General features: G+C 35.0%; 1 protein-coding gene across 1 annotated transcript; it reads right to left on the bottom strand.

Moving 5' to 3' along the window:
* Positions 1-563: 563 nt before the first annotated feature.
* Positions 564-3,213, bottom strand: LOC109801869 (G2/mitotic-specific cyclin S13-7). Its single transcript, XM_020363015.2, has 9 exons — positions 3,046-3,213; positions 2,572-2,725; positions 2,424-2,484; positions 2,081-2,317; positions 1,862-1,987; positions 1,512-1,760; positions 1,256-1,414; positions 960-1,138; positions 564-865 (listed from the first exon to the last, which is right to left on the bottom strand). The coding sequence occupies exons 1-9, from the start codon at positions 3,080-3,082 to the stop codon at positions 706-708; spliced, it is 1,362 nt and encodes a 453-aa protein (XP_020218604.1). The 5' UTR covers positions 3,083-3,213; the 3' UTR covers positions 564-705.
* Between the last annotated feature and the right edge of the window lie 11,895 nt (positions 3,214-15,108).

The following is a 15,108-nucleotide window of genomic DNA, read 5'->3' as shown; positions in this document are numbered from 1 at the left end:
TCCTTCATTGTTAAAGTGTGACTTTGGAGTTGAAAAAATTCATGCTTACTAGAATTCATAATTGAATTGTAATGCGTCTCTTTTATGTACCGTTTAGAATTTGAGTTTTTCATAACCGAATTCTAAACGAGTATATTTTTAAATTTTAATTATATTGTAATTTTTAAAATTTAAAAACAAAAAAATTATATTTTGAAAGAAGAAAACTTGGGTAAAGGTGGATAAAATTAAAAAATCAAATATGTTTTAACCCTTTTAATTGTTATTGGTGCTCAATATACGTGATAAATGATTTTATTAAATGTCAACCTTTATATTATTGAAGTAAAATTTGATTTTATCCTTAAAAAAAGTAAAACTTCAATTTTAATAGAACAATAACATCATTAATTTATCCTTATAGCAATCTGAAAAAATTTCTCTGTTATTAAAAAACACAATATGCAATTTCCATAGCAATAAGGTGTTTTCAAAAAAAAAAAATATTTCAAGATGTTTTAAACCTTAAAGTTTTAACCTGTAAAATTGCACCTGATTGCACTTCTTAAGTTAGACAAGAATGATGAAGGAATTGGCAAGTGGAAAACTTGCAACTTGTATAATTCATCTTGGTAATCCAGTACAAATGGCTTATGAAAAAATTAAGGGGAAAAAATACAAATGGTTATTCCGCATAACTCTATAAGTGCTTCTCCCTTTGCTTCTTCAACTCAATTGGGAGGCAGAACCTCCTTGCAGAAGATATTTAGATGGTGGGAGCACAGCAACGGATCCTTTCTGAGGATCAGAATACTTCCTGTACACAACCTTCAGCTTTCCATTTCCAACATCGGAGTGAAAGCTCACCAATAATCTAGCACAATCCCTGTTTAAACCAGCAAAGCAAAATAAAATAACTAAAATTTACACGATGAAGAATATAGTAAAGTCCAAATAAAGTTCATATATTTGTAACATACATAAGTTGTTCTTGTGAGTAACCGGTGTGCACTTTAAGTGTCTCATTCCAAAGGGGGGTCTTATTGAGAGTGCATCTAGCTGCAAAGACTGCTGAGGCAGCAACCATTGATGGGCAATACATTAAGGTCGCATAATTCATCATTCCCAACTCAGACAGAAAATGGGCCATGTTTTCCAACTGCCAAAATTCAGAAGAAAAAAAATTCAGACAAGACATCAAAAATAAAGAAAGAAATATATATTAAAAGATTTGAGAAAAAAAAAACAAAAAAAAAAAAAAGTCACACACACTCACATCCTGATCTGGGACTGATGCCTTGATAAAACGAACAAGGAAAACAAAAGGTGTAGGCACAGTCAAAGTCCACTCTAGCTTGCCCAATATGGTTTTCTCCATGACTAGTATCTGTTCATGAGTGTAAGCCCTATCTGAGAGGCAGACAAAATCATCAACCTGCAATGCAACAAAAGAGTTATTCCCTAGTTTTCTTATCTTGGTCTTGACATACATTGAAAAGGCCAACGCGACATTGAATAAAACAAATAGATACCTGAGGGGGCCATATTTCTTCATACTTGGATGCCATCAGCATGGCACTGATGCCAACCAATTGCAGATCCCTCCTTGGAACAGTCTTAACTGCTAGGAACCGGTCTATGATGTTGATGGTCAAGTATAGGGTCTCAAGAGAAAGTTCAAATTTGGATTGAACATCTATCAGCCAATCAATCAGTATAGCTCTCATCTTCTCATTTATCTCAGGCTGTGAGTTTATGTAGTCGTGAGGGCGGCTCTCATTCTTCATACATCAAATGCACACATTCACATATTAGAACCTCATCACATCAAACACATCACATGACACAAAAATAGATCAAATGAAACCACACGCTTTGATACCTCAACAAGCTTGTAGAACTTGTAGATTTCATCAATGTACTCCACAGCAGCAAGCTCATTGTCGACATCACCAGCATCAATGTCAATAATCTGCTCCTTTGGTTTCTTAGTTATGCCGCATGCTACCTGCAATAGAACATCACAACATGTAAAAATAAATAAATATGAGGCACAGTGGCATGATTATTTCAGACAGTTATTTTTATTATATTAACATACCTTGCTTCGAGCTGTGAGCACAGAAGTAAGAGTGTGTTTCTTCTTGGAGTTGGAATCTCCTTCCTTTTTCTTGTCTTTCTGGGCATTCTTGTCTGGACTAGATTCAATGTCGATGACTTCATCACGTGTTGGTTTTACAGTGACTTTCTTCTGAACCGGTTTGGGGGCCACTTTTTTGGCCACTGCAACTGCATTAGCAGCAGGTGGGGCTCCGGGCACATTAGCACAAGCTTGTTTCTGTAATTCCAAAACAAAAACCATCATAAAGTGATAAGATAAAATTAAATCATATTGAGCAATCAACAAAAGTCGAATGAAACAAATAATATAGAGGGTAGTTAACCTTAATATTCTCAGCAGCAGCTGCTGCTTGTGCATTGGCAAGTAATTGGGCACCAAAACTCCTAAAAGAATCATAAATTACCAATTTAATATTGATTGATTTGAATGAATGAGTGAAAGTGAAAGAGAAAAAGAAAAAGAAAACAAACCTTGTGATGGGGCGATGAGGTTTGACTTCAACCTTGTTTTCAACTCCTCTTACATTGTTCAAATTCCCAATATCACCTAATGCTTTGCGGTTCCTACCATCTGCTACACCATTCTTCTTCTGTTGTTGTTTTCCTCCCCCTACTACTGCTTCACCTATGGATTGAGAAAAAAGCCCCTCATTCCACAAGGTGATAAAATAGATAACTTGCGACATATACACACAGATTCACATGCAACACGTAAAATAATCCCAACAACATAAAAACACGAGAGTCTCTAACTAAACCAAGGGAAGGGACACTAAAACTAATCTTTTATTAAAACAGATTTGAATGTTCCAAGCAATATACAAAGAAACCCAGAAACCCCAAGATCTAACTTAAAGGTAAATTTGAAGTTTTGAACTAACCACCCCAACGGATGAGACACCAAAGATTCGTTCAAAGAAAATGAAATGATTGAAAAAGACAAACCTCTGGCATGTTGTGGAAGGACTGCTCTTGATGCCATTTGGGAAATTCTTCTTTGGTGTTGAAATCAAAGTTTGAATCCGAGTAGAAACTCTCTCCCTCACACTCTCTGTCTCTCTCTGTGCGTTGGTTGAGTGTGTGAATGAGATGAGAGGGGATAGTGAAATAGGCTTTCTCTTTTGAAGCAGAAGGACGCGACGCTTCTCCCTTCAACGATCAATTTTTTTAGCCGTTATGAACCGTTGGATTCTACACATCTGACGGTAGAGGTTGGAGAATAATATAGCCGTTGGGGATACAAAACCAAGGGCACGCGTGCCGAAAACCAGCAAATATGTAATGAAAAATGGGCAAGAACAATAAAAAGGAATATAATAAAAAAAAATAAGCAAAACTGTCACCAGCAATAAAATGTCTTTCTAATTTTAATATCCGAAAATTAATTTTTATTTATAATTTTAACTAATATTTTAATATATACACATGTCAAATATATATTATATATAATTATAATTTATTATAAATTATTATATTTAAAACTTATATAAATAAATATTTTAAATTTATAATAAATAATTTATATAGTGATATAAAATTATTTTAATTATCAATTATTTTATAATAGATAATTTTTGCATTTAATTTATATTTGCTTTCAATAACTTGATAAATAAAATATGAGGAAAAATTATAAAGAAATTAAATAAGTCAACATAATCAAATATAATACATAATAGTGACATGGCACTCTCCTAAATAAAGTACGATGAAAGCATAGAAAAATCATGAAGATGTCTGAATGTGTCTTATGTGATATTCCAAGCATCAATCTCCTTAGTATTCATCGTCTAATAAGCATGAATTAAAGTAGCTAAGAAAATCCTCTCAAATCATTCATATACAAGGAGCTTAACATAATTAATTACCATAAAAGCATGATTTTTTGCTCGATACATGTGCATATGTATATATACTTATTGAATACAAGGAGTTAATTGAAGTATATTTTACTTGATCACTTATAGAGAGTTACATTAATACTTTTGAAGGGTGTCTTAGAGGATTTTTTCCATAGGAATAAGATGTCCTAATGATAAATGTGGTGGATACGATAAATGTATTAATATCCATACATGTACAAGGTTGAATGAGTTGCATTTTGTCATATATTGACATCGTTAAGAGTGTGTTGGTAATAATAAATAAAATTTTAATTACATATCTCAATGACTAATATATGACCAATAATCTTGCACAATAAGTGAGGAATCCCATGTATATGCTCAAACTAATTTAGCATCACACCCTTTTCACAATAATAACTCTAATCATATATTATCGATGTCAGTCTTAATATTTCATGTATTTATACAAAATAATATATGTAGTTCTCAATATATAAATATTTATAACATTAAATATATGTATGTATGTGTTATATCTTGTGTGTATGATATAATTAAAATATAATATATTATTTGATCTTTGAACTTTTTTGAAAAAGTTAATTAAGACGTCTATAAACTAAAAAAATTGTAATCAAGTCTTTCATCTTTTTATATTTTTATAATTTAATTATAAAGTTAGAGATTCGTTTATTATATGTTAAATTTAACGAAATAATTTTTTATATTCCTATACTTGAATAATCATATTGTATTATTATTTCATGTTATCGTTCATGTGCATTAGATTTTAATTTTTATATGTTAAAATTTCCTACTATTTTAAAAAAAAATTATAATTAAAAAGATTACAATAATTTTTACGAACAAATTAAAACATGCTACATATAGATGATGATATATAAAATAGTAATATGATATGGTTATGTATGTATATGATAAAAAAAATATTATAATATAATTATAAAATTATAACGTGATATATATATATAGGGGGTTATAATTACACTAGTGTAACTTTTATTAAGTATTACACCGCTCAATAACTTTATATTAAATGTGAATTTTGTAAATCCAACCGTTAAATTGAAAGTTCATATCTTATAATTATAACCCCTCTTATATATATATATATATATATATATATATATATATATATATATATAATTAGGTTATCTTATACATGAACCCTACACAGTTACATCTTCAAACAACCCTAATGATTGATCTTGTGTATTGTCTTATCTTCACATTTTAATTGCATATCTCAATAATAGACACATGACCTATAATCTTGTATAGAGAATGAGGAATCTCATGTAAATGCCCAAACTATTGTAACACCACACCCTCTCCAATAGTAGTTGTATACGCAACAATGAGCATAACATATAGTCCAATAAATACGAGAACTAATTATGTATTACCATAAATAATATATGTTTATTGTAACAATTTATTAATATTTTACAATTTTTGAATAAAATTTAATTAGTTTATTATTTTATATTATAAAAAATTATTTACTATAACAATTTTTATTATCTTATAATTTTGAAATAAAACTTTATTACCATATTAAAATATATTTATTCATCTTAATAATGTATTTGTTATTTTATACTTTAAAATAAAAGTTAATTAATTTATTAAAATAATAGGTTTTTTCCTATAATTAGGATGGAACTAAGTTAGATCACTCAATAAGAGTCTATGGCCTAGTGTGTCACCTTTTACTCTTCTAGCTAATACATATATTAAACAAAAAAAAGGTTGTCCTAGATAAAAATATTTTAGTCAAAAACAACAAAAATATCTTTCTTTAAAATGCATTGGGGATTGAGGACTCATATTCATTTATCACAATAGACATAATTCCAAAAAGGTATCTAATATAAACAAAGGAAATAACAAGTCTCAATTGTGTTGTTAAATAACCCTATAAGTACAATAAGGAAAAAAATGATGAATAAAAGACTTTGGCACTCTAATGACCATTACAATATCAAGAGAGAATAACAAAGGGTCCTAGATAAGTTATAAAAAAGTTTCAACATGAAAATTTGAAAGAAACATAAACCAAAAGTTTCGATATCACATCCTATCAAAGTATCACCCATACACATGACCAAGGCTTCAAGACACATCATTACCATTGTTATCCTGATGGTCCTCACCTACCATAGTGTTCAACCAAACAAAAAACTTGACAACACAAATTTAAACAAGGGAATGACATACATTTACTCATGCTCCAAGTGTGAGATAAGGATAGACAACCACAAATACAACATAAGAAGCATACACACACATATACATATATACATGGATAATTTACAATAAACAACATAGAATGAAGCTCAAAACATTAGTAACCCTGATGGAGTAGGTTGGAACAATGGACGTGTTCTTGCTCCTTTGACCTCCTCCGGATGCAATGATCTTATCCTTGAGAAATCCACCGATTGATTGATTAGGAAAGAAGAGAGAAACGAATAGAGAAGAGTCCTAGGCTAAGGATGGAAGCATCCAAGCTAAAGACTCAAAGGAAAGCTCACTTCAAGGTTAGGAATGGTAGGTTTTCCTAAGACTAGGGTGAGGTATTCCGGTGACCTTTGAGAGAGAATAAGGCTGAACAATTTTCAGAAATTCTCTTAGCATTCAAAAGTGATTACAAATGAGAGAAATCAAGTTTAAATAAGCCACGAATCAAGTGAAAGTGGCGCCAACTCTTAAGGCTTCAAGGTGGTGCCAAAATTTGAATTTCAAATTCAAATTTGAATTCAAATTTTTGGACGTACACTCATCCACCATGTGCAGCCAACCTTTCTAGAATCCTAATTACATTTAGGTGTAATTTAGGGTTCATTTGATTAGTCACATGGGCAACCACCCTTGGCACAAACCATGTGACTCAAATGAAACTCAAATTACCCTTAAATGTAATTACAACTCTATGCTTCATGCCTATTATTTGTTTCCCTTAAATTCATATTCTAATGGCCTAAATACAATGTCCAAGCAAATACAATAGAAAGAAAAAAATTACAAGAATGAAAATGAGTCCAATATTGGGTATCAAAAGCCCAAAGGCTCATGAAGTCCAAAACTAGGCCCAATAAGCCTAAAGCCCAAAAATCCTAATCTAAGGTCCAAAATATAAGACCAAAACAATATGAATTCCTACACTACTAACATGCAATATGTAACACCCCAATTTTCAAAAAGGTTATTATTATTATTATTATTATTAGATGGTATTTGGTCATAATTATTTTAATAATTATAGAGGAATATTATTTTGTACGTTTTAAATAATTATTATTTTGGACAATTATTTTGTACGTATTAAATAAGTATTTTTATTAGCATTTTTAAATAAATATTTATATGTTTTAAGAGAAGGTTGATTTTATATGATATTTTGTTATTGAAATTATATTATTATATTTAGGGCCAGAAATATATTATTATTATAGAGAAAAAATATTTTATAATATACATGTATTTATTTTATTTAATTATTTTGAGGAAAATTAGAAGTGGGTTAGAAGAGAAGGAAAATGGGTTGGGTTGACCCAGTCCAATGGATTAATTTTAAGAAAGGAGTCACGTGGTGTTAACCCTATCTGCCTCATTTGCGTTCTGAAGGGTTATAGGGAAAAAAAAGAGGAGAAACAAAGAGCTCTAAGGAAGAGTACTCAGGAACAATCTTAGATCACACCAAGACCATTCATCTTCTGCTCATCCAGGTACGGGGGGATGGTGTGACACCCTTACTACCCCAACATATATATATATTGTAATAATAAAAACTTATAAATAAATTTTTCAATTTCGGTAAAAGGGTTCACATGAGAATCTTAAAAAAATTATCCTTCAATAACCACAATAACAAAAAAAATGAAACGCAAGAGTTCTCAAATTACTTTCAAAATAACATTTACAATAAAAACCTATGTTCTAAACAAAATCCTTTTTGCCCCGATGTCACAATATCAGAGCATCCCGATATATCAACCGTTGGCATTCTAGATACCACTCGTAGCTAGATCTTCCTCACCTAAAATATCCACAAATCGCACGGTGAGAAAAGAAAACATCTATATATATAGCACATAAGAAAAGACAATATATTATTTAATATTCGTAAATATTTCAACATATCGTATTTCAATCAATCATGCATTGTCATCACGCCATAATTCTCAATCAAACCAATATACACAAATCTTGCACTTCACACTATGCCAAGGTCACGCTACCCATTTAACAATCCCGGGCCGTGCTCACCCCTGATATAACACTGTGCCAAGGTCACGTTATCCTTATCTTAGGACCGTGCTCACCCCTGACATGTTAACCAAGGTCACGATACCCACGTAACAATCCAGAGCCGTGCTCACCCCTGATATAACACTGTGCCAAGGTCACGTTACCCCTAATCTAGGGCCGTGCTCACCCCTGACATGTTAACCAAGGTCACGATACCCTTGTAACAATCTCGGGCCGTGCTCACCCCTAGTCATAGGTGTGAAGAACCACAACCACATCTCATTCACATTCCACACAACATCTCATAATTTAATTTCATACATATATCATATATGTCCAAAATAATGGGTTTCACACGTATCAAGTAATTCACATTTAAATCATCAATTTTTATTAAATAATATAACAATGATATTCATAAATTAATATAACAAACAACGGAATTACCAATTTAATATAATTTCAACATAAACAGTAAAACTCCTAATTGTTCCAAAACCTAGCTCACAGGCACTTTTCTACAATTTTGTTCTCTCTCCCAGATCATCATTCTTACGATTTAAATATATATTTCTAATCCTCGACACATACGGAATCTAATGGTATAATTAATTCCTCAAACAGAAATAATCTAATTTTTCCAAAACCTAACCTACAGGCACTTTTCTATAATTTCGTTCTCCCTCCTACAGCATCATTTTTACTAACAAATTATATATTTATTGTCCTAAATATATACAGAATCAAATAATGCCAATAATTCTTCAAACAGAAATATTTCTAAAATTACTCATAATTCTAAGGGGTTCTTCCTCTACCCAATTTCCCTCATGTAACTCTATATATAAATAATTCCCTTTTTCCCCCGTACCTGGATATGAAGAAGCTGAATCTACACTAGATCTGGTTGGTCCCCCTCGTTGGGTTCCCCTCGTTCTGAAGCAGAAAGGAGAAAAAAGAAGAGAGAAAGCAGAAGAAAAGAAATCAGAAATGAGAGGTGTGCCTTTTTGGGAGTGGCAAACAACTCTATTTATAGGCTTTTTACGCCGGAACGGCCCGTTCCAAATTCGGAACGGCCCGTTCCGGACCCTTAAAACGTGGCTAAAAAATACATCCAGAATGGCCCGTTCCAAAACCAGAACGGCCCGTTCTGGTGTGCATTAATTACCCCCAACGGCCATAATTTTGGGAACGCCCCGTTCCAGGCCCGTTCTCATTTAGGGTTAAAGGCATATTTAATAGTCCGGAACGGCCCGTTCCATCTTAAGAACGGCCCGTTCTGGGCTATTAACTCACACACAACTTGGTAGTTTGGAACGGCCCGTTCCAATTCCAGAACGGCCCGTTCCGAGCTACTAAATTATATACCTTTTGGTAGTTTGGAACGGCCCGTTCCAATTCCGGAACGGCCCGTTTCAAGCTACTAAATCACCCCTATCATCTTTATAAAATTACCAAAATACCCTCAATAAAAAGTGGAATAAAAACTGAGGTGTTACAATTCTCCCCTCCTTTAAGAAATTTCGTCCTCGAAATTACCTGAAGCAAATAAAAATGGATATGAAGCTTTCATCTTCTCCTCTAACTCCCAAGTAGCACTTTCAGGTGCAGCTCCTCCCCAAATAACTTTCACCAAAGGAATTTCCTTACCCCTAAGTTGCTTCACCATTCGATCCTCGACTCTCACCGGGGCAGCTTCCACAGTTAGGTTCTCCTTAACCTCAAGATGATCCGACTCAATCACATGCGAAGGGTCATGGATGTATTTCCGAAGTTGGGAAATGTGGAAGACATCATGGAGATTTGATAGATTAGGAGGCAAAGCAATTTGGTAGGCAACACTACCGACTCTTTTTAGAATTTGAAAAGGACCAATAAATCGAGGAGTAAGTTTTCTGGATTTCAATGCCCTACCAACCCCAGTCCACGGAGTGACTTTCAAAAACACATGGTCACCTTCTTGAAATTCTAAGTCCTTCCTTCTCTTGTCAGCATAACTTTTCTGTCTACTCTGAGCTGTCTTCATCCTCTCTTGTATCAATCTAACCTTATCAGTGGTTTGTTGCACAATCTCAGGTCCTAAGATAATATTATCACCAGGCTCGCACCAACACAAAGGGGTCCTACACCTCCTACCATATAAGGCTTCATAAGGTGCCATACCTATACTAGAGTGGTAACTATTATTATAGGTAAACTCTATCAAAGGTAAAAGACTATCCCAACTACCCCCTTGGTCCAACACACAGGCTCTAAGCAAATCCTCTAAAGATTGAATAGTCCTCTCAGTCTGACCATCAGTTTGAGGGTGGTAAGCTGAACTAAGTCTAAGTTGGGTCCCCAAAGCTCGTTGTAGGCTCTCCCAAAACCTAGAGGTGAATCTAGGGTCTCTATCTGAAACTATGCTAGATGGTATCCCATGCAATCTCACAATCTCATCAATATACAGTCCAGCTAATCTCTCTAGAGAATACCTAATGTTAATAGGTAAGAAATGAGCACTCTTAGTCAACCTATCAACTATAACCCAAATAGAATCATTCCCTCTCCTAGTCCTAGGCAAAGCAACTACAAAATCCAAAGAAATGCTATCCCACTTCCACTCGGGTATACTCAAAGGCTGAAGTAGTCCTGAAGGTTTCTGATGTTCTATCTTAGCCTTCTGACACACTAAACAGGCACTCACAAATTCAGCTATATCTTTCTTCATCCTAGGCCACCAAAATATCTTCCTAAGGTCTTGATACATCTTAGTTGCTCCTGGGTGAAAACTAAGCTTGCTCCTATGACCTTCCTCTAGGATCAAACGTCTAAGTGTAGGGTCACTAGGCACGCACACTCGGTCTTTAAATCTTAACACTCCATCTACACCCAAGGTAAATTCTCCTCCAACACCTTGTCCTATAGCATCATGTCTAGCCACTAGAAATGAATCCATTAACTGTGCTTCTCCAATTTCCCTCAACAACTCACTAGTCACCCGAGTCATACCTAGTCTCACACTTCTAGGGGTCACCTCATAAGTCAAACTCAAGTCTCTAAATTGAGCCAAAAGGTCCATCTCCCTAATCATAAGAGAAGACAAATGCAAAGATTTCCTACTCAATGCATCAGCCACCACATTAGCTTTACCCGGATGATAACTAAGATCAAAATCATAGTCCTTAAGGAACTCTAACCATCTCCTTTGTCTCATATTTAATTCCTTTTGGTCAAATAAATACCTAAGACTCTTATGATCACTAAATACCTCAAATTTTGAACCATACAAATAATGTCTCCAAATCTTAAGTGTGAATACCACAGCCGCTAATTCAAGATCATGGGTGGGGTAATTCTTCTCATGTATTTTTAATTGCCTAGATGCATAAGATACAACCTTTCCTTCTTGCATTAACACTCCACCCAAACCCATCTTAGAAGCGTCACAATAAACCACAAAAGTCTTACTAAGGTCAGGCAACACTAAAACAGGTGCACTAGTCAACTTCTCCTTAAGGGTTTGGAAACTACTCTCACATTTACTATCCCATACAAACACAACTCCTTTCCTGGTTAAACTTGTCAAGGGTAATGCTAACTTAGAGAATCCTTCTATGAATCTTCTATAATATCCAGCCAATCCAAGGAAACTCCTAATCTCACTAACTGACTTAGGTGTCTCCCATTTAAGTACCGCCTCAACTTTAGATGGGTCTACTGCTATACCTCCACTTGAAATCACATGTCCTAAGAAACTCACCTCCTCTAGCCAAAAGTCACACTTAGACAACTTGGCATAAAGTTGTCTCTCCCTAAGAGTTTGAAGTACTACCTTTAAGTGTTCCTTATGCTCCTCTTTAGTCTTGGAATAAACTAGTATGTCATCTATGAAGACAACTACAAATTTATCCAAATACGGATGAAAAATTCGGTTCATGTAATCCATAAAAATTGCAGGAGCATTTGTCACACCAAAAGGCATTACTAGATACTCATAGTGTCCATAACGAGTCCTAAATGCAGTCTTAGGTACATCCTCACTCTTAACTCTAATCTGATGGTAACCCGATCTAAGATCAATTTTACTAAATACACAAGCACCCACCAACTGGTCCATAAGATCATCTATCCTAGGCAATGGATATTTATTCTTAATAGTCACCTTGTTCAACTGGCGATAATCTACACACAATCTCATACTACCATCCTTCTTCTTAACTAATAGTACGGGTGCTCCCCAAGGTGATACACTAGGCCTCACAAACCCCTTCTCCAACAAGTCTTCTATTTGTTTCTTAAGCTCCACTAACTCTACGGGTGACATCCTATAAGGTGCAATAGAAATAGGTCCTGTACCTGGTACTAAGTCTATGGAAAATTCTACTTCTCTTCTAGGTGGTAAGCTATTCATATCATCAGAGAAGACATCCGAAAAGTCACACACAACGGGCAGTTCATTCACCAAAACATTACTCTCAGAATTCAAAGAAGCTAACAACATGTACACTTGGGCATCCTCTTCTAAAGATAACTTAACTTGGTTGGCAGTCAAATAATCCTTACTCACTTTTTCAATAGGCTCACCAAAGACAATAGATTTATCAGCACAATTCAAAAGGACATGATTGGAAGATAACCAGTCCATACCCAGAATAACATCTAGCTGACTTAGAGGCAAACAAATTAAGTCAACCATGAAATCTCTACCCTCAATAATCAAAGGACATTTTAAACAGACCTCAGAAGTAGACACTGAACCACTAGTTGGTGTCTCTACTATTAGCTCAAAAGACAAGGAAGAAATAGGAAATTTTAATTTGGACACACACGCATGTGATATAAAAGAGTGAGTCGCACCAGAGTCATATAAAACAATTAGAGGAGTTCCATTAATGAAACACATACCCTGGATTAAGTCTTTGGATTGCGAAGCTTCAGCACCACTCAAGGCAAACACCCTTCCTGTCGCTCGAGGTTTGCTAGCACTCCCTCCAACCTCTGTTGTCTTGTTCTTGGGACAATCACGAGCTCTATGTCCCTTCTCTTGACATTTGAAGCACGTTATTTCTCTAGGTAACGGACATTCATATGCCCTATGACCTGGCTTCCCACAATTGTAGCAATTGTAGTGTGAAACAGAACCCACACTCCCTCCTCTAGAAGTTTGGATAGTCATGGGACCTTGGCTTCTTTGTTGCACAAAACCTTGATTATTCACCTTAGAACTCGAATTCCCGGCAAACTTGGTGTAAGGTTTACCCTTACTAGATGAACCAAACTTATTATTCCTCATGGGTCCTCCACTCTTATAATGAGTTACCCTAGCACGGTTGTCCTCATCATATACTCGGCACTTGTTTACCAATTCATGATAGTGAGTGATCCCTTGATAATTGAAAACTTGTTTAATCTCAGGGCGAAGACCACTCACAAACTTCACACATTTTTCCTCCTCATTGCCCACACCATCATACATAGGGCAGAATCTAACCAAGTCTTCAAACTTAGTCACATAATCAGCCACAGAATCTTCTCCTTGCTTCAATTCAAGGAATTCCACCTGTTTCTTATGTCTTACATCTCGGGGAAAGTATTTCTCCAAGAATAGCTGCTTGAAATTCTCCCAGTTCACATGGGTACCTGCAGCTATCATTCTTTGCAGAGCACCTTGCCACCAGATGCCAGCCTCTCCAGAAAGCATGAAGGCAGCCAAAGTCACCTTCTGTATCAAAGGACACCCCATACCTTGGAATATCTTTTCCACTTCAAATATCCAGTCAGCAGCTCCATCAGGATTATAACCCCCACGGAAGCTTGGTGGATTCTTTCGTTGGAATCTCTCCAACCAATCTATCTCTGGTTGTTGGTTCATATTACCAAGAGCCTGAGCCATCGCTTGTAGAGCATCAGCGATTGCACGATCATTCCTACCTCCTGCCATTACTTTTCTGATCACCAGAAAAGTTAACAATTAAACTATAAGTAATAAACTAACATATCAACAAAATTCACAATCAATCATTTCATCAATTATCTACCAAACAAGCATAGTAGACTCATAACTCACGGTCGATTGGATCGACCTGCTCTGATACCACTAAATGTGACACCCTTACTACCCCAACATATATATATATTGTAATAATAAAAACTTATAAATAAATTTTTCAATTTCGGTAAAAGGGTTCACATGAGAATCTTAAAAAAATTATCCTTCAATAACCACAATAACAAAAAAAATGAAACGCAAGAGTTCTCAAATTACTTTCAAAATAACATTTACAATAAAAACCTATGTTCTAAACAAAATCCTTTTTGCCCCGATGTCACAATATCAGAGCATCCCGATATATCAACCGTTGGCATTCTAGATACCACTCGTAGCTAGATCTTCCTCACCTAAAATATCCACAAATCGCACGGTGAGAAAAGAAAACATCTATATATATAGCACATAAGAAAAGACAATATATTATTTAATATTCGTAAATATTTCAACATATCGTATTTCAATCAATCATGCATTGTCATCACGCCATAATTCTCAATCAAACCAATATACACAAATCTTGCACTTCACACTATGCCAAGGTCACGCTACCCATTTAACAATCCCGGGCCGTGCTCACCCCTGATATAACACTGTGCCAAGGTCACGTTATCCTTATCTTAGGACCGTGCTCACCCCTGACATGTTAACCAAGGTCACGATACCCACGTAACAATCCAGAGCCGTGCTCACCCCTGATATAACACTGTGCCAAGGTCACGTTACCCCTAATCTAGGGTCGTGCTCACCCCTAACATGTTAACCAAGGTCACGATACCCTTGTAACAATCTCGGGCCGTGCTCACCCCTGGTCATAGGTGTGAAGAACCACAACCACATCTCATTCACATTCCA

Source organism: Cajanus cajan, chromosome 4 (assembly GCF_000230855.2).
Source record: "Cajanus cajan strain Asha chromosome 4, NIPB_CcT2T_4, whole genome shotgun sequence".
Lineage (NCBI taxonomy): Eukaryota > Viridiplantae > Streptophyta > Magnoliopsida > Fabales > Fabaceae > Cajanus > Cajanus cajan.
Note: the sequence above shows the minus strand (reverse complement) of the source record. Positions and strands in the feature narration are given on the sequence as shown.